The 18,587-nt window shown below is 46.1% G+C and overlaps 1 protein-coding gene and 2 pseudogenes across 1 annotated transcript in view; all 3 read right to left on the bottom strand.

The window, feature by feature from the left end:
* LOC119358182 (BTB/POZ and MATH domain-containing protein 3-like) overlaps window positions 1–409 on the bottom strand; it is a 21,584-nt gene extending 21,175 nt beyond the window's left edge. Inside the window, exon 1 of the mRNA XM_037624850.1 lies at window positions 12–409. Within this exon, the coding sequence (XP_037480747.1) occupies window positions 12–409 (398 nt within the window). The remainder of the gene's footprint in view (window positions 1–11) is intronic.
* A 1,479-nt stretch (window positions 410–1,888) lies between these two features.
* On the bottom strand, window positions 1,889–3,056 carry LOC119358180 (annotated as a pseudogene).
* Window positions 3,057–6,172: 3,116 nt separating this feature from the next.
* Window positions 6,173–6,889, bottom strand: LOC119358179 (annotated as a pseudogene).
* Window positions 6,890–18,587: the final 11,698 nt, after the last annotated feature.

Below are 18,587 nucleotides of genomic sequence, written 5' to 3'. Positions count from 1 at the left end.
GCAGCTTGGACTTCTGGACAAAGTGCTCGAAGCCCCAAAAAATACCTGCGGACTGGAAGGTATGTTCTATGCTCCGTTGCACAAACACTTGGCCATCCTTGCCCAATAAACTCAGGGTGTAGTTGGTCTGCAACCCTAGTTCTCCATTGCATAGACGCAGATAAGCGGAGGCGTGGGCGCCACCGCCCGCCTTCCACCCGTCGGGGTAGAACGTGATGTCCCACTCGCAGCCGCCGACGAAGAATGTGCTCGACGAGACAAAGTTGCCGGCGCCCATGCCGTCTAGCAGCGAGAAGCCCGTCACCTCAAAATTGTGCGCCGCGGTGTCGCCCTCCGTAAAACTCGTCGACCACGTCTCGGGCACATCCTGCTTCACCGAAGAAGACGCAGAACCGATGGTGTTTCCCATCGGAATAGGTAGGAGATCGGGCGAAGGGCGACGGGCTGGTGCTGCAGGTTCGTGACATACGCGTCGCTTATGTATATATTATGCCAAAAGTGTTCAGAGTTCACGTCGCGTACGCACGGACATATAGATGGAATATAATCCTCCAAAAAAGAGGGTTTCCTGATATTTACCCTGGTGCAATTCTGTAAGGACAGAGTTCACGTACCGTACGAGAGCGGCTGGTGTTGGAAGGCACCGGCAGGCGGCAGTGCCGTCAGCAACCGGGTCTCGCAATGAGTTCTTTTTTTTTTTGCGAAATCTCGCAATCAAATTTTTTGCCACGGATCAGGCCCTCGATTGCGTTTGCTTAGCTCTGGATTAGATGGGCCAGGCGGCCAGCAATTTTGTTTCGAAAAGAAAACTTGGCAAAAAAAATTCTCACATTTTTTTGTATACAAGGGTTGAATTGCCCTTGCTTAATGCATATACCTGCCGTTCAACAAAAATATTTTTTCTAAGAAAAGACACCCAAATCATCTTAATAAATCTGATAATATCAAGGAACATAGAGTACGACGGAGACAGAAAAGACACAAACAATTAACAACAACAAAAAACTATGCTGGCCGTCTTATTCCTACGGCTGCTAAAAAGGCGCTCCGCCGGCTCCGCTCCGCGGAGAGTGGCCGAACAGGTGCTTATTACAAAGATATTCCACCTGTTTCTTTTTATCTTGTATGTAAGATTTGCCTTAAGTCAAACTTTGCAAAGTTTGATCAAATTTATACTAAAAATATCATCATCTACAATACTAAAGATCTACAATATGAATTCCACAAGGCACCTAATGATATTAATTCGAGTGTCGAGGCACCCTTCCAGCCCAGTCATACTCATCATACATCGGAGCTGAGCGTATACAAATTTCGTACAGGACTGTATGAGCGGAGCCCGAGGAGCCAAGCACGGCTTGCCTCGTTCCCATCCTATGTAAAACAACGGCCGTTGTGCATGTAAAAATAGAGGCCAACAAAGGGGGTCAGCGCCAGGACGCAGACGGAGGGCAAAACTGCACGGCGAACTCGCGAGGACCACAGCTTCATGTTGCGTGATCTGGGGATCCTACCCGGCTGGCTCCGTGCAGCCTGATTGCAAACCCAAAGACAGGAAACAAGGTATGCAAAGTTGTAATAAACTGTAAAAAGAAATTGAAAACTGTGTAAAGCACAATGAGGTCAGGTTGAGAAAACTATCTAGGCATCTACTCTAATCATACGCCCTTGGGGTACCAGTATCAGCGCATGAAAACAGAACAGATATATATGCTATGCTAATTCAGCCCAAAGTCCAAAGTCCAAACCATGTTGTCCAGATGAAAATAACCCGGCAAACGATGATGTATATGGCTGTTTTTAGAATTCATAGTGCAAACCATCTTGGGAGAGGCTCAGAAAATAAAAACAGATACTGAATGCGACAATCTTTTGTTATGAAAGAAATTTATTCAGAGAAAATTCTAGCATAAATTACGCATACCCCCGGTGAAGACAGCTTCTGTTTTATGATATCCACCAGGGCCCATGGACAGCTTCTCATGAGGTGCTTGAATCCATCGGTTTCCTTGACGACATCGAGCACATCCTGCGACGACACAAATGTGATGCAAGCATTTTTCAGTCGCGCGCGATCATGCTGCTCTGCTAAAGTTAGGGTGGTCGCAACTGTTTGCTCGCTTATGTTTTGGCATAGCTTCCCTTCGCAAATCGTCACCAGCCTGTCCAGTCCATATCAATCTCCGACAGCCAACAAACGCCACAATATCCCGGTTTTCTCAAGATCGCTACCATGTGGGAGTGTATCAGTGTACATGAAATGAAGAAGTGCCTCGAAGATGTCGGACGTCATGTCATGAACATTGACGGGTTTTGTAGGGTCCTCCTTTGTCATTGGGTCCAAAAGCTCTGCCTTGAAGGCCGGCGACCATGCCGCCAGAATGTGTTGATGAGCACGGAACAATTTCTCACCCACAACGAACGCTACATCCACGCCGTCCTCGTCCTTCAACATCCTTCCAAAATCTTCGTGCAGATTTGATGGTGGGGTTAGGATGGTGAAGGCGCGCACCTCTTCTGTGCGATGCTTCCTCTTGACAGTCAAAACACACCTGATCGTCACACAGTCGCCGTTGCGGGATACCAACCGTTGCAGCTTGGACTTCTTGACGAAGCGCTCATAGCCCCAAAAGGTACCTGTGGATTTGAAGACATGCTCTAGGCTACACTTGCTCAAACACTTGGCCGTCCTTGCCCAATAAACTCAGGGTGTAGCTGGTCTGCAACCCTGGCAGTCCGTGAAGCCAGTCCGTACTAGAATGCCGTAAGTGTAGCATTTTTGGCAACCCTGGTTCTCCTTTGCACAGACGCAAGAAGGCCCAGGCGTGGGCACCTCCGTCCACCTTTCACCCATCTGGGTAGAAGGTGATGTCCGAGTCGCAGTCGCCGACTCTGAACGTGCTCGACGAGACCAAGTTGCCGGCGCCCACGCCGTCGAGCAGAGAGAAGCCCGTGACCTGGAAACTGTGCGCCGTGGTGTCGCCCTCCGTAAAACTCGTCGACCACGTCTCCGGCACGCACTGCTTAGCCGGAGAAGAGCCGACGGTGTCTCCCATGGCAAAAGGTGGGAGATCGAGCCAAGGGCAACGGGCTGGCGCTGCAGGTTCGTGACATACGCCTCGCTTATGTATTCAGCAGGAACAGGGTACCTATGCCAAAAGTGTTAAGAGTTCAGTTCGCGTACGCATGGAGAAGATGGAATATAATCCTTCAAAGATGGTTTCCTGATATATTCTCTGGTGCAATTCTGTAAAGACAGAGTTCACGTTGGGTACGGGCGCGGCTGGGATTGGAAGGCAACGACAATGCCGTCAGAACCAGGAGCCATCGCCCGCGCCTTGGTCGGACGTGCCGAGAGGGTCGTGCCATGAAAATTCTTGCCACGGACCAGGCCACCGATTGTGTGTCCTTAGTCTCCCTGCATTCCAGATGGGCCAGCAATTTTGTCTCCAAAAGAAAACATGGCCAGAATTTTTCTCTATACAAAAGGGTCGAATTGCTTTTGCCTAATGCATTACCTGGTGTTCTACAGATATATTTCTTTTCTAAGAAAAGACAACCAAAGCATATTAATCTTTTGTCCCTTCGTGATTTTTGTATTACTCATGTTAATCGAAGCCAAAATAAAGTTAGTTATAGTTTAGCATATTTTGCTCGTAGCGAGGGTAGAACCATGACTTGGCTTGGTTCGGGACCTCCAGATGCTTTGGACTTGGCAGCGATGGATTGTAAGGACTTGATGCTTTGAGTAATACAAATTTCTACCCGCAAAAAAAAACCAAAGCATATTAATAATGTGATAAATATCAAGGAACATGGAGTACAGCGGAGAGAGAAAAAACACACACAATCAACAACAAAAACATCAATATATTGCAAAGCATAGGTCATATATGTTCTACTAGTGTATGCTATGTCCGACCAAAATCACGCGAGAGCTAACATTGGCACAAACTCGGCTCATTTTCGACCTGAGCTACAAAATAGACTCATGCTCTGCTAATTTATTTTGGAATCAATTCCGGTGTAGCTAAAAGACGATTTGCTGTGAGAAGGCGCGTACAACGGGGTGTGGCACAGGCGGCGCTCTTGGCCGGTGTGACGCTTCAATGTCGGCTCAATGAGAGGTTGTGTCCGCTCTGAGCCGGCATGAATGCGACGATGGTGCTCTCGAGCTGCATGAATGCGTGGCAACTGTTTCACGTGGGAAAGGACACGAGTGAGGAAGAGGGTTTTGGTTGGGACCAAGAGGTTGTTGACGTCTGGACCGGTCCACGAACGAATGGGGTATTGCATTGGATGCCATAACACATCCGAACCGCGTTTTTGGGACGGATGCGGGCAGTTTAAAGGTCGAGATGCCCTAAACTATAGGATACAAAAGTAGCGATCCGAAAGAAATATAGACAGATTGAATTCATAAGATTATAAAAGTTCATAAAGCCATGTTCTACATGCAAATTGGAAAGCATCTAACTAGACCATCACTCCAGTCGACTCGGTCTGCTGCTGGGCACATCATTATGCAACCCTGTTTTTCAGGACAGTTAGATCACACCTGATGGTGAAGCAGTCGTCGTCCTGCAACTTGCACTTCTCAATAGTCAGCGGATCTTCCCAACCACGAAAAGTCCCACCACCATCCTTGAACAGAATAGCTCGTGTTGCCGCCACAGGCTCTGTGCCTTTGTACGCCTTTCCATCGCTCCCCAGAAAACTAAGCGTGAACTTCACCTTCACGCCTGGTTGCTCCACCCTTCCTTTGAGAGAGAGTTGGGCAAACGCGTGGTCAACGTATGTGTCAGGGTAGAAATCGATGCACCAGTTATAGCCGCCGACGCTGAACGTCTTGGAGCTTACATGGTTGAGGGCGCCCATGCCGTCGAGCTGCGAGTAGTTTGTCACTTTGAAATTGTGTGCGCCGGTGGCGGCCTCCGTTAGGCACATCGACCCCCCCTCTCCCCAGAAAGAGATGATGTTTCCCATGGCAAAGTCGGCGGACGACAAGGGCAACGGTATTCTCGTTTACGTATATATATTTTGAAAACCACCTCATATATTAATTAACCAACAGAGTTATTACAATCACTCATTACAAAATTCATCACACAGGCTGGAACATCATTAACAAGAATACCGTCTGACCTATTATCAAAACTATACTTAGCAATAAGATGAGCCACCACATTGGCTGACCGGTTAATCTTTGAAATTTTGACCATAGGTAGCATCTTGGAGATACTCATTGCTTCCTTCTTCAAATCAAATAGCGCTGACCTGTCAAAATTTTCCTTTGCAAGAGACACAGCAACAAGCACACAGTCAGTCTCTAAAATTATAGGATTGTGAAGCGTAATACCTATATAGAGACCAGCAATGCAAGCCCGAAATTCCGCTTCCTCCGCGCTTTTACAACATCCAATGAAATCCCAAGAGGAGACAATAACATTTCCAGAGGAGTCCCTAGCCACCACACCCACACTTGCAGCGCTAATATATATACGTATATATATATATATTGAAAGCTTGGAAGAAACATGGCCATATTTGTAAGCTATTTCCTCAAGGAGAACCGATTAATATACTACTAGGATACCAAGTCGGAGTAGGAGAATCGTTCCGGGAACTACGTACGTACGTACGTACGTGCTGCCTTCGGGCTCCCGGTGTCACGTGTACACCTAGTTAGGGCTTCGGGGTGCAAAACGGTCAAGTCCTGGTGATCTAGGCTAAGCTGGTGTTATCAAACAAGTAAGCTCTGTTTGACTCGAATAAGAGGTCGGGCTTTAGAGTTGGCTCGCATTTAACCGTAATGGTTTTGAGTGGATTTTGGGCCAATAAAAAAATAGCATGTTTACTTTCGAAAATGGCTTGACCCACTCATGTTCAAGTTAATTAAAAGGCTATAATTTATGTAAACAGAATAGGGTGTATGTTATAGACATATATAAGATTGATACTATAAAATTATGGAAATGATAGTTGCATCAATATATTGCAATTCGCAAAAGAAAAACATCTGTATATTGCAAAGCATAGGTCTTATATGTTCCGCTACGTAAATTATGCTATATGTCGACCAAAATCAAGCGAGCTAACATTAATCCAAACCCGGGTCATTTTCAATTGAACTACAAATTATAGTCTCGTGCTCTATACATTTATTTTGGAGTCAATCGTCGGTGTAGTTAGAAGACGAGTCGCTGTGGGTGGCTTGACTTGAGCCCTTTTGGCAGCCCTACCATCACTAGCGACGGCGATGTTATTTATGATGTCCCCTACAACCAAAGGGCAGCTGGATATGAGATGCTTGAATCCATCAGTCTCCTGGATGTCACTGAGCACACCATGAGAGGACATGAATCCAAGGCATGCTTGCTTGAGTTGCACGCATTGGTGCTGCTCCGCTAAGGCAAGTGTGGTGGCAACTGTGTGCACATCGATGTTGTCGCATAGCCTTTGTTCACACATTGCCGCCAGCCTATCCAGCCCATACCGATTCGCGGCAACGAACACCACCATTATATGGGAAGGTATCCGTGTAGATGAAGTGAAGAAGTGCTTGAAAGATGGCGGGCTCCATGTCGTCAATCTTGATGTGTCCAGTAGTGTTCTCCTCCATTCCGATTAAGAGCTCCGCCTTGAACACTGGCGATCGTGCGGTCAGCATGCATCTATGAGCGTGGAACAACTGGTCGCCCACGCTGAACGTCACGTCTGTGCCTTCCCCACCCTCCGGCATGTCTACCAGGTGCTCATGGAGGTTTGACCGAGGGATAACGAAGGCGCTCCGGTCCTCCGTGTATTGCGTGATGACTGTCAGGACGCACCTGATCGTGAAGCAGTCATCGACGATATGCTTCTTGGAGAAGAACCTAGTATAGTCATAATAACAACCCGACGACACAAAGATATGTCATCCCACGGTGGCACTTTGTGTATGGCAAGTACGTCCTAACATATGAACGACTCTTGTATTATATAAGCACATGCCGTCTTTAGGGCGGACACCAACGAGCAATGAGGCAGTGCGTGTTGGCCATTGGGATAAGGGGACACTTGTTGCAAACATGGCGCTGTGTGAAGACAGCTCCTACATAAGTTATGAGGCGTTCGCCTATGTGGAGACCACGGAGCCGCTCGGTGTTTACAAAACGAATTAAGCAATTTATTGCTTAATTTTGTGTTAGTTTCATTGCTCGTTGAGTTCATCTTCGATGGACTGATGTTTTCCTTTATATGAAGTAACGAACTACATGTGTCTCAGCAAAAGACAGCCTAGAGACAATAATGAAAAGGGGTCATGGCCGTGAATTTTGGGATGCCACTGCATTACTCCTCTGTGGTATATATTGCTACATTATTTCTGCTTTCTTCTTTTCTTGTTTCTGCGTATCCCACATGGTGTTTGAGATTTGGCTGTTAAGTTGTTTTTGTATTTGAAACAAACTTGGCTGCCAAAGTAAATTTCGCACAGCCTCTGGCCCAAATAGCTACAAGATCTGATCTACAAATCATAAGTTCACGAATAATCATACACCTAGGAAGACTAACATAAAAACTTACGTAAGAGTTTCCATCAAACAATCCCCCCCCCCCCCATTTAAGTGGGGTGGGGCCCTCCTTCCCCTAACCCCAATCATAACTATTGATCATAACTTTTCATCTGGCTAATTACGTAAAAATTATGTTAACCTCTTCTTAGGTGTAGCATTACCCTAAGTTCACAACGCGTTGTGAAAAGGAAAAGAAATGACATGACCCAACATCCATGGAAGACCTAGATGTCGCAAGTGAATGTAATTAAGAAGAAGAACAATAATAATTCTATCGTAAATACAAACTTTTAGCCATGCTCCAATTCAAAAATGGAACACCTACATTTGCCATGTGAACATGGCATCCGTCATTTGGGACACAAAAAAAATGTCCTAAGTTTTTTTTGCCATGCGAATGTACAAAAGTACAAAAGTGTACAATGTTTCAATTTTTTTTTACTAAAAAGTGGGAATAGGGGTGGCGGCGGCGGTAAGGGGGGAGGGCTGCTGAAACTTTTACTTGGCACGGCCAAGGTCTAGTATATTTAGGAGTGTTGGTGGAAGTCTTTGGCCGGAGGAGGATAAACTTTACTCCGCTAACGGTTTGCGAGTTCGGTTAGCCCATATTTTCCTCTACTAACCGATCGGCTTTGCTATATCAACGGAGCTTTACGGGGCTTGGCGCCCACCCCCACCAGTTAAAATCAGGGGGCCCAATTAATTAGGAGGAGATGGTTATTTAGTCCAATTAAAAAGGAACAAGTCAGCAAGTCTGTAAAATCCTGTTGCTTTAGGCCCTGTTTGGTTCGGCTGTGGATTTCTAAAAGCAGCTGTGAAAAATCTGTTTTGAAAAAACAGCTGTGGAAAATCTGATGTGAAAAAGATGTAGGTCATTTGGCAAACCAGCTGATACAGCTTTTTCAAATTTTGGCCCGCAGCAGAATCAGATTTTGAAAAGCACGTCCTGGACTGCTTCCGCCTTTGATTCAGATTTTGGCAGCGGATTTCTGAAATCGGATTCTGCTGGATTCGTCCTTTGATTCAGATTCTGCTGCACGGCAGCGGAATTCATCGATAAAAGCTGAACCAAACAGGGCCTTAGTCCGTGTATCTAGCATTTTTGCTAACCGATTATATGGGATCGGCTAGACTTGCTGTAAGGGCCTTCGAGTTGTTGACGCGAAATTGTACAATACTGCAATCAGATCTATAACGTTTCCAAAATAAGGAGTCGGTTTCCCTCAAAAAAAAAAGGAGTCGGTAAAAAAGCATACGCGCGTGTCTAGCTAGTCCGGCGACGTGAGTTTAAAAGGGAAGCAGTCCTGGGTTGTGTGCGTGCACTCACTCTAGTGCGTGCCCTTTTTCTTTTCTTATTTTATTACATGGATACGACAGTGTGTGTGCTTGTACACGTGTCACCGGCACGTACGTAGTTCGTGCGACGTACCGGTTATCCTGGACGATGCTCTCCTACTCCGACTTGGTATCCTCCTAGTATAGTACTGTAATCCGTTCTACTTTCGAGAAAACAGCTTACAAATGTATATAGATGACCTGGTTTCTTTGGAGCTCACCCGTGCGTTTGCCCTTGGTCCGCCGGCTATCTTGATTTGCCATGGGAAACATCAGCTCTTCGTGCGGAGCGGAGACGTCGTCGAGATGCGTCACCAAGACCGCGACGGGCGCACACAAATTCGAGGTGACAAACTACTCGCTGCTCGACGGCATGGGCGCCGGCAATCATGTAAGCTCCAAAACGTTCAGCGTCGGCGGCTACAACTGGTGCATCCATTTCTGCCCTGACGGGTATGCTGGCCAAGCGTACGCCTACCTATGTCTCCAAGGAACGGCCAAGGAGCCTGGCGTGACGGTCAAGTCCACGCTCAGCTTTCTGGGGAGCGACGGCAAGCCGTATAAAGGCACGGAACCGGTGACCGCCACACGAACTCTTCCCTTCTCACATGTAGGTATCGAGATTTTCAGTGGTTGGGAAGATCGGGTGATTGTCGAAAAGTGCAAGCTGCGGGATGACGAGTGCTTCACCATCAGGTGTGATCTGACCGTCATGAGAAACACCGTCGCATAGAAGATCGATCTAGCCAGCAGCAGACCCTCCACTGGAGTAATGGCCTTTTTTTAAGGTTGATTTGAGTAATGGCATAGATAGTTGCTTTTCAATTTGCTTGTAATAAAACATGGCTTTTGTAGACTTTCATAATAAATTCATGGTATCATCTTTATGTATGCAATCCAAGCTGTGTATGTTTCGCAGGATGGCCACTTTTGTATCCCTAGTTTACGTTGATCACACTTTCATCCTACACTTGCAAATAGAAAGAACTTTTTTCTGTAGACTTGTTGGATCTTGTAACCTTGATACGGCATAAAGCCGAAAAGAACTAGACTCTTTTATGTCTCCAAGTTTTAGCAAGGTTGGATTTAGTTTTCAGCGGCATGTATATACTATTCCCTCTCTTTTACATATTTAAAAATCAAAATTGCAGGTGTCACATCTTTGCGGAGTTTCGGCTAATGGAGGCTCGCCGAGCTTATTATGGGCTCTGCCTATTTTTTCGCAACTCAGCAAAAAGAACGATTCTAGTTGTGTCATCACCCACGGACCATGTTGGCAAGGTGCCTAATAGCCAGTGACATGATGAGTAGAACAAATATGTGTATAACTTAGTAGTTGATTCTCACTAGTTTTATTTATCTCAATATGTCACCCCTTTTTTAAAAGAGAAGCAAACATGTCACCTCAGCAAAAACTGTTGGGAACGTAGCAATAAATCAAAAAATTTCCTACGTGTCACCAAGATCAATCTAGGAGATACTAGCAACGTGAGAGAGGGAATGCATCTTCATACCCTTGAAGATCGCTAAGCGGAAGCGTTACAAGAACGCGGTTGGTGGAGTCGTACACGCAGCGATTCAGATCACAGTCGATTCTGATCTAAGCGCCGAACAACGGCGCCTCCACGTTCAACACACGTACAGCCCGGGGACGTCTCCTCCTTCTTGATCAAGCAAGGGGAGAGGAGAAGTTGAGAGAGAACTCCGGCAGCACAACGGCGTGGTGGTGATGGAGCTCGTGGTTCTCCGGCAGGGCTTCGCCAAGCACTACGGAGGAGGAGGGGTGTAGGAGAGGAGGAGGGGCTGCGCCAGGGGAAAGGTACGGCTGCCCTCTCTCTCCCTCATTATATATAGGGGGAAGGGGGGTGGACGAGGCGCCCTAGGGTTCCCTAGGGGAGGGGCGACGGCCACAGGGGAAACCCTAGATGGGTTTGGGTGCCCCCACCCACTACTAGGAAAAGGGCTATAGATAAAATGGATACTGATGGCGCACCTGACATGTGATGCGCCACTATAATATAGCAGTGGCGCACCATGTGCAGGTGCGCCATTAGTGTCTTCCACACTAATGGCGCACCTGCACATGGTGCGCCACTAGTAACAATTTTTTTTTCATTTTTCCAAACATACTAATGGCGCATCACGTAGACAGTGCGCCATTATTAGTTAAAACTAGTAATGGCGCACTGTCCACAGGTGCGCCATTACTAAGTTTTTTCTCCCTAGCTGATGGCGCACCGCCAGGGGGTGCGCCATTAGTAATCTTCCCCCTAGCTAATTCGCTCGATCCCTTCGTCCCTCCCTCCATTTCCCCCCCTCGCTCCACACCCGCTCCAACAACCCCCACGCCCCGCCTCGTCGTCTCGGTCCTCGCCGCCGACCCACTGCACCGCCGCCCCAACCACTACGCTGCCGCCCGGTCTCCTCCGCCCGTAAGCCCCCCTCCTCCTCCGCCCGTCCATCGCCTTCGGCCTCCTACCCCACCCGCCGCCGCCCCACCCGCTGCTACGCCGCCATCGCCGTCGTCCTTGACCTCCTCTGTAGAAGCACTGAATTTTTGGCCCCTCTCTCTCTCACGCTCGCTCAGCCCCTCTGTTAGGTTTTCCCCCACCCCACCCAAGCGCGCCGCCGGCTGTCTCCCTCCTCCAACTCCGATCCCTCCACGCCTCGCCGCCGGCGCCTCCGTCCCCCGACTCCGCCCCGCCCTCACCGCCTGACGCCGGTGAGTTCCTCGTCTCTCTGTCTCCTCTCTCCTGTGTACTGCTCTAGTGTGAACTGCTAGTTTGGATTGGTGGCTGCCAGTGAAACAATTTTGTATGGTGCTGGCAATGTTGTTGGTACTGTCAATGCTTAGTGTGATTTTGTTGGTACAACCAATGATCCTGCTAGTGTGAATTGGCTGCTGCTACTAGTTCGGTTGCCTGATGTGCTTCTGTATGGTGCGTGGTAGATAGTGGCTACTGTAACATCATATTAGCAATTTTTGGACGACGACATAACTGAATTTTTGGTCTAACACCAAGATCTCCTACTCCTGATCAATTGAACGAAACCCACTGTTGACTGTACCAATTGAACAAAGCTGCAGGGTACATTATATTAAAGATTTCCTACTTTAGTGATTTTTAGGAAGAGCACTTAAAAAATTTAGTCAACATTAATTTCCTACTTTAGTCAAAAATTATTTGAATTAGTTTTAGTGCAATAGAGGCAACTCAGAGTTTGAAAATGGCATTAAAGGAATTTGTTTTGGGGGTAAATTCTATTATGAAATAATTCCTACTGTTATTTAAAATATAAATGAAATGATTTGGAACACCAAGCAAGAGTTATGTTTCAAGTTGCTGAACCTTTTCATATAAGCTTGCAGAAGATTTAATTGATCATACAGAAAATGAAAAACGAAGGTCTACCGATCCTAGTTGGTATTATTTTTCATGGCTAGAAGATACATTGTTGTACCCCGAGTGAAGGGAAGGAGTTTGCTGCGTTTTGTCTCCGACCATCGTGTCGTGATGATTTTGCAGGTACCCCGAGAGGCCCTTGAGTTTGCCGGAATGTCGATTAACTTCCGTTCCGGCAAATTCGGGTACTCCATATGTCCTATTTTCAACAAAGGTCATGCTGAAATTTTTCATGAATTTTAGCATGACTTTGCTAAAAATAGGACATATGGGGTACTTGCGACAAATGCATGCGCCGGGGTATCTTAGTACTTAATTAAGTAGGATCAACTGCCTCTTGTGTTATACATATAACAGTGTGATATCAACTCATAGTTATTACTAATGTCAGTTGCTCGTCATCGATGAACCCTAATCTGGAAGAGGAACCACTCATCCTATGTAGTTTTTGTTGGGGAACGTAAGAGAAATTTAAAATTTTCTACGCATCACCAAGATCAATCTATGGAGTAATCTAGCAACGAGGGGAAGGGGAGTGCATCTACATACCCTTGTAGATCGCTAAGCGGAAGCATTCAAGTGAACGGGGTTGATGGAGTCGTACTCGTCGTGATCCAAATCACCGATGATCCTAGTGTCGAACGGACGGCACCTCCGCGTTCAACACACGTATAGCCCGGTGACGTCTCCTACGCCTTGATCCAGCAAGGGGAGAAGGAGAGGTTGGGGAAGACTCCATCCAGTAGCAGCACGACGGCATGGTGGTGAAGGAGGAGTGTGGTAATCCTGCAGAGCTTCGCCAAGCACCGTAGGAGAAGAGGAGGACTTGGGAGAGGGGGAGGGCTGCGCCAGAACTTGGGTGCGGCTGCCCTCCCAACCCCCACATATATATAGGGGCAAGGGAGAGGGGGGCCAGCCCCCTCAGATCCAATCTGAGGAGGGGGCGGCGGCCAAGGGGGGTTGCCTTGCCCCCCAAGGGAAGGGGGGCGCCCCCCCTTTAGGGTTCCCCAAACCCTAGGCGCATGGGCCCTAGGGGGGAGGCGCCCAGCCCACTAAGGGGCTGGTCCCTCTCCACATACAGCCCATAGGGCCCTCCAGGGCAGGTGGACCCTCCCGGTGGACCCCCGGAACCCCTCCGGTGGTCCCGGTACAATACCGGTAACCCCCGAATTATTCCGGTGACCGTATGATGACTTCCCATATATAAATCTTTACCTCCGGACCATTCTAGAACTCCTCATGACGTCCGGTATCTCATCCGGGACTCCGAACAACATTCGGTAACCACGTACATCTATTCCCTATAACCCTAGCGTCATCGAACCTTAAGTGTGTAGACCCTATGGGCTCGGGAGTCATGCAGACATGGCCGAGACAACTCTCCAGTCAATAACCAAGAGCGGGATCTGGATACCCATGTTGGCTCCCACATGCTCCATGATGATCTCATCGGATGAACCACGATGTTAAGGATTCAATCAATCCTGTATACAATTCCCTTTATCCATCGGTACGATACTTGCCCGAGATTCGATCGTCGGTACCCCGATACCTTGTTCAATCTCGTTACCGGCAAGTCTCTTTACTCGTTCCGTAACACATCATCCCGTGATCAACTCCTTGATCACATTGTGCCCATTATGATGATGTCCTACCGAGTGGGCGTAGAGATACCTCTCCGTTTACACGGAGTGAAAAATCCCAGTCTCGATTCGTGCCAACCCAACAGACACTTTCGGAGATACCTGTAGTGAACCTTTATAGCCACCCAGTTACGTTGTGACATTTGGTACACCCAAAGCATTCCTACGGTATCCGGGAGTTGCACAATCTCATGGTCTAAGGAAATGATACTTGACATTAGAAAAGCTTTAGCATACGAACTACACGATCTTTGTGCTAGGCTTAGGATTGGGTCTTGTCCATCACATCATTCTCCTAATGATGTGATCCCGTTATCAATGACATCCAATGTCCATGGTCAGGAAACCGTAACCATCTACTGATCAACGAGCTAGTCAACTAGAGGCTTACTAGGGATATGGTGTTGTCTATGTATCCACACATGTATCTGAGTTTCCTATCAATACAATTCTAGCATGGATAATAAACAATTATCATGAACAATGAAATATAATATAATAATAACTAATTTATTATTGCCTCTAGGGCATATTTCCAACAGTCTCCCACTTGCACTAGAGTCAATAATCTAGTTCACATCGCCATGTGATTAACACTCACAGGTCACATCGCCATGTGACCAACATCCAAGAGTCTACTAGACTCAATGATCTAGTTCACATCACTATGTGATAAACACTCAAAGAGTTCTGGGTTTGATCATGTTATGCTTGTGAGAGAGGTTGTAGTCAACGGGTCTTGCCATATTCATATCCCTATGTATTTCGCAAAACTTTATATCGTAGATACTGCTGCCACGTTCCACTTGGAGCTATTCCAAATTGTTGCTCCATTATACGTATCCGGTATCTCTACTCAGAGCTATCCGAATAGGTGTTAAGCTTGCATCGACGTAACTCTTTACGTCGAACTCTTTATCACCTCCATAACCGAGGAACATTTCCTTATTCCTCTAAGGATAATTTTGACCGCTATCTGGTGATCTACTCCTAGATCACCTTTGTACCCTCCTGCCAGACATGTGGCAAGGCACACATCAGGTGCGGTACTTCAGCATGGCATACCGTATAGAGCCTATGACAAAAGCATAGGGGACGACCTTCGTCCTTTCTCTTTCTTATGCCGTGGTCAAGCTTTGAGTGTTACTCAACTTCACACCTTACAACTCAGGTAAGAACCCCTTCTTTGACTGATTTATTTTGAACTCCTTCAAAAACATGTCAAGGTGTGCGTTCTTTGAAAGTACCATCAGGCGTCTTGATCCATCTCTATAGATCTTGATGCCCAATATGTAAGCAGCTTTATCCAGGTCTTCCTTTGAAAAACACTCTTCAAACAACCGTTTATGCTTTCCAGAAATTCGACATTATTTCGGATCAACAATATGTCATCCACATATACTTATCAGAAATGTTGTAGTGCTCCCACTCACTTTCTTGTAAATACAAGTTTCTAGCAAACATTGTATAAACCTAAAAGCTTTGATCACTCCATCAAAACATATATTCCGATTCCGAGATGCTTGCTCTAGTCCATAGAAGGATTGCTGGAGCCAGCATACCTTTTAGCATCCTTAGGATCGACAAAACCTTTTATTGTATCACATACAACTTTTCTTATGAAAACTAGTAAGAAAACTTGTTTTGACATCCATCTGTAAGATTTCATAATTGAAAAATACAGCTAATGCTATCATGATTCCGACAGACTTAAGCATCGCTACGGGTGAGAAATTCTCATCATAGTCAACTCCTTGAACTTGTGAAAAGACTCTTTCCCACAAGTCGAGCTTCATAGACGGTAACATTACCGCCCACGTCCGTCTTCTTCTTAAAGATCCATTTATCTCAATGGCTTGCCGATCATCGGGCAAGTCCACCAAAGTCCATACTTTGTTCTGATATATGGATCCTATCTCAGATTTCATGGCTTATAACCATTTGTCGAAATACGGGCCCACCATCGCTTCTCCATAGCTCGTAGGTTCATTGTTGTCTAACAACATGATATCTAAGACAGGATTACCGTACCACTCAGGAGTAGTACATGTCCTTGTCGACCTACGAGGTTCGATAGCAACTTGATCCGAAGCTTCATGATCACTATCATTAACTTCCTATTCAACAGACGTAGGCTCCACAGAAAACATCTTTCTGTGTTGCATCACTCTCTGGTTGAAGTAAAGGTTTGACAACCTCATCAAGTTCTATCTTCCTCCCACTCAATTCTTTAGAGAGAAACTCCTTCTCGAGAAAGGACCCGTTCTTAGCGACAAACAATTTGCCCTCGGATTTGAGATAGAAGGTGTACCCAACTGTCACCTTTGGGTATTCTATGAAGATGTGTTTGTCCGCTTTGGGTTCGAGCTTCTCCGGCTGAAGCCTTAAGCATCGCAGCCCCAAACATTAAGAAACGACAACTTTGGTTTCTTGCCAAACCAATGTTCATACGACGTCGTCTCAACGGACTTAGATGGTGTCCTGTCTAAAGTGAATGCAGCTGTCTCTAATGCATAACCTCAAAATGAAAACGGTAGATTGATAAGAGACATCATAGATCGCACCATATCTCATAAGGTTCGATTACGACATCCGGACACACCATAACCCAGTGGTGTTCCAGGTGGCTTCAACTGTGAAACAATTCCACAATGTCTTAAGTGTTTGCCAAACTCATAACTCAGATATTCTCATTGATCAGATCGTAGGAATTTGATCTTCTTGTTATGATGATTCTTAACTTCACTCTGAAATCGCTTGAACTTTTCAAATGTTTTAGACTTGTTCTTCATTAAGTAAATATACCTATATCTACTCAAATCATCAGTGAAGATGAGAAAATAGCAATATCCACCGCACGCTTCAATTCTCATTGGATCACACGCATCAGCATGTATGATTTCCAACAAGTCACTTGCCTGTTTCATTGTACCTGAAAGCGGGGTCTTAGTCATCCTGCCCATGAGGCATGGCTCGCATGTGTCAAGCGATTCAAAATCAAGTGACTACAAACATCCATCGACATGGAGTTGCTTCATGCATCTTACGCCAATATGACCTAAGCGGCAGTGCCACGAGAAAGTGGTACTGTCATTATTAACTCTACATCTTTTGGTGTGAACATGTGTATTACCACGACCGAGATTCAATGAACCATTCACATAGGGTGCATGACCATGAAAGGTATCATTCATGTAAACAGAATAACCATTATTCTCTAACTTAAATGAATGACCGTATTGCAATGAACATGATCTAATCATATTCATGCTCAATGTAGACACCTGGTAACATTTATCTAGGTTCAATACTAATCCCGAAGGCAGATGGAGCGTGCGATGGTGATCTCATCAACTTTGGAAACACTTCCAACACACATCGTCACCTCGCCCTTAGCTAGTCTCCGTTTAGTCCGTAGCTTTTGCTTCAAGTCACCAGTAATAGCAATTGAACCGGTATCCAATACCCAGGTGCTACCAAGAGTACTAGCGAGGTACACATTAATAACACGTATATACTTTGTTGAAGTTGCCAGCCTTCTTATCTACCATGCATTTGGGGTAATTCCGCTACCAGTGACCGTTCCCCTTACAATAGAAGCACTTAGTCTCGGGTTTGGGTTCAACCTTGGGTTCCTTTACTGGAGCGGCAACTGGTTTGCCATCCATGAAGTTTCCCTTCTAGCCCTTGCCCTTCTTGAAACCAGTGGTCTTGTTAAACCATCAACACTTGATGCTCCTTCTTGATTTCTACCTTTTATGGTCTTAAGCACCGCGAACAACTCCGGGATCAACTCCATCCCTTGCATGTCATAGTTCATCACGAAGATCTAGTAGCTTAGTGATAGTGGCTAGAGAACTCTATCAATCACTATCTTATCTGGAAGTTTAACTCCCACTTGATTTAAGTGATTGTAGCACCCAGACATTCTGAGCACATGCTCACTAGCTGAGCTATTCTCCTCCATCTTGTTGGCTAAAGAACTTGTTAGAGGTCTCACACCTCTCAACACGGGCATGAGCCTGAAATCCCAATTTCAGCTCTTGGAACATCTCATATGTCTTATGGCGTTCAAAACGTCATTGGAATCCCGATTCTAAGCCATAAAGTATGGTGCACTAAACTATCAAGTAGTCATCAGGATGTGTCTGTCAGGTGTTCACAACATCCACAGACGACGTTGTAGGGGTTTGCACATCGAGTGGTGCATCAAAGACATAAGCCTTCTGTGTAGCAGTGAGGACACTCCTCAGACTACAGACCTAGTCCGCATCATTGCTTACCATATCTTTTAACTTAATCTTTCTCTAGGAACGTATTGAAACAGGGAGCTACAACGTGAGCTATTTATCTACAACATATTTGCAAAGACAATTTAGACTATGTTCATGATAATTGAGTTCATCTAATCAAATTATTCAATGAACTCCCACTCAGATAGACATCCCTCTAGTCATCTAAGTGAAACATGATCCGAATCGACTAGGCCGTGTCCGATCATCACGTGAGACGGACTAGTCATCAACGGTGAACATCTCATGTTGATCGTATCTTCTATACGACTCATGTTTGACCTTTCGGTCTTCCGTGTTTCGAGGCCATGTCTGTACATGCTAGGCTCGTCAAGTCAACCTAAGTGTATTGCGTGT

Source organism: Triticum dicoccoides, chromosome 2A, assembly GCF_002162155.2.
Source record: "Triticum dicoccoides isolate Atlit2015 ecotype Zavitan chromosome 2A, WEW_v2.0, whole genome shotgun sequence".
Classification (NCBI taxonomy): Eukaryota; Viridiplantae; Streptophyta; class Magnoliopsida; order Poales; family Poaceae; genus Triticum; species Triticum dicoccoides.
The sequence above is the reverse complement of the archived record's forward strand: the minus strand, read 5'-3'. Positions and strand labels throughout refer to the sequence as shown.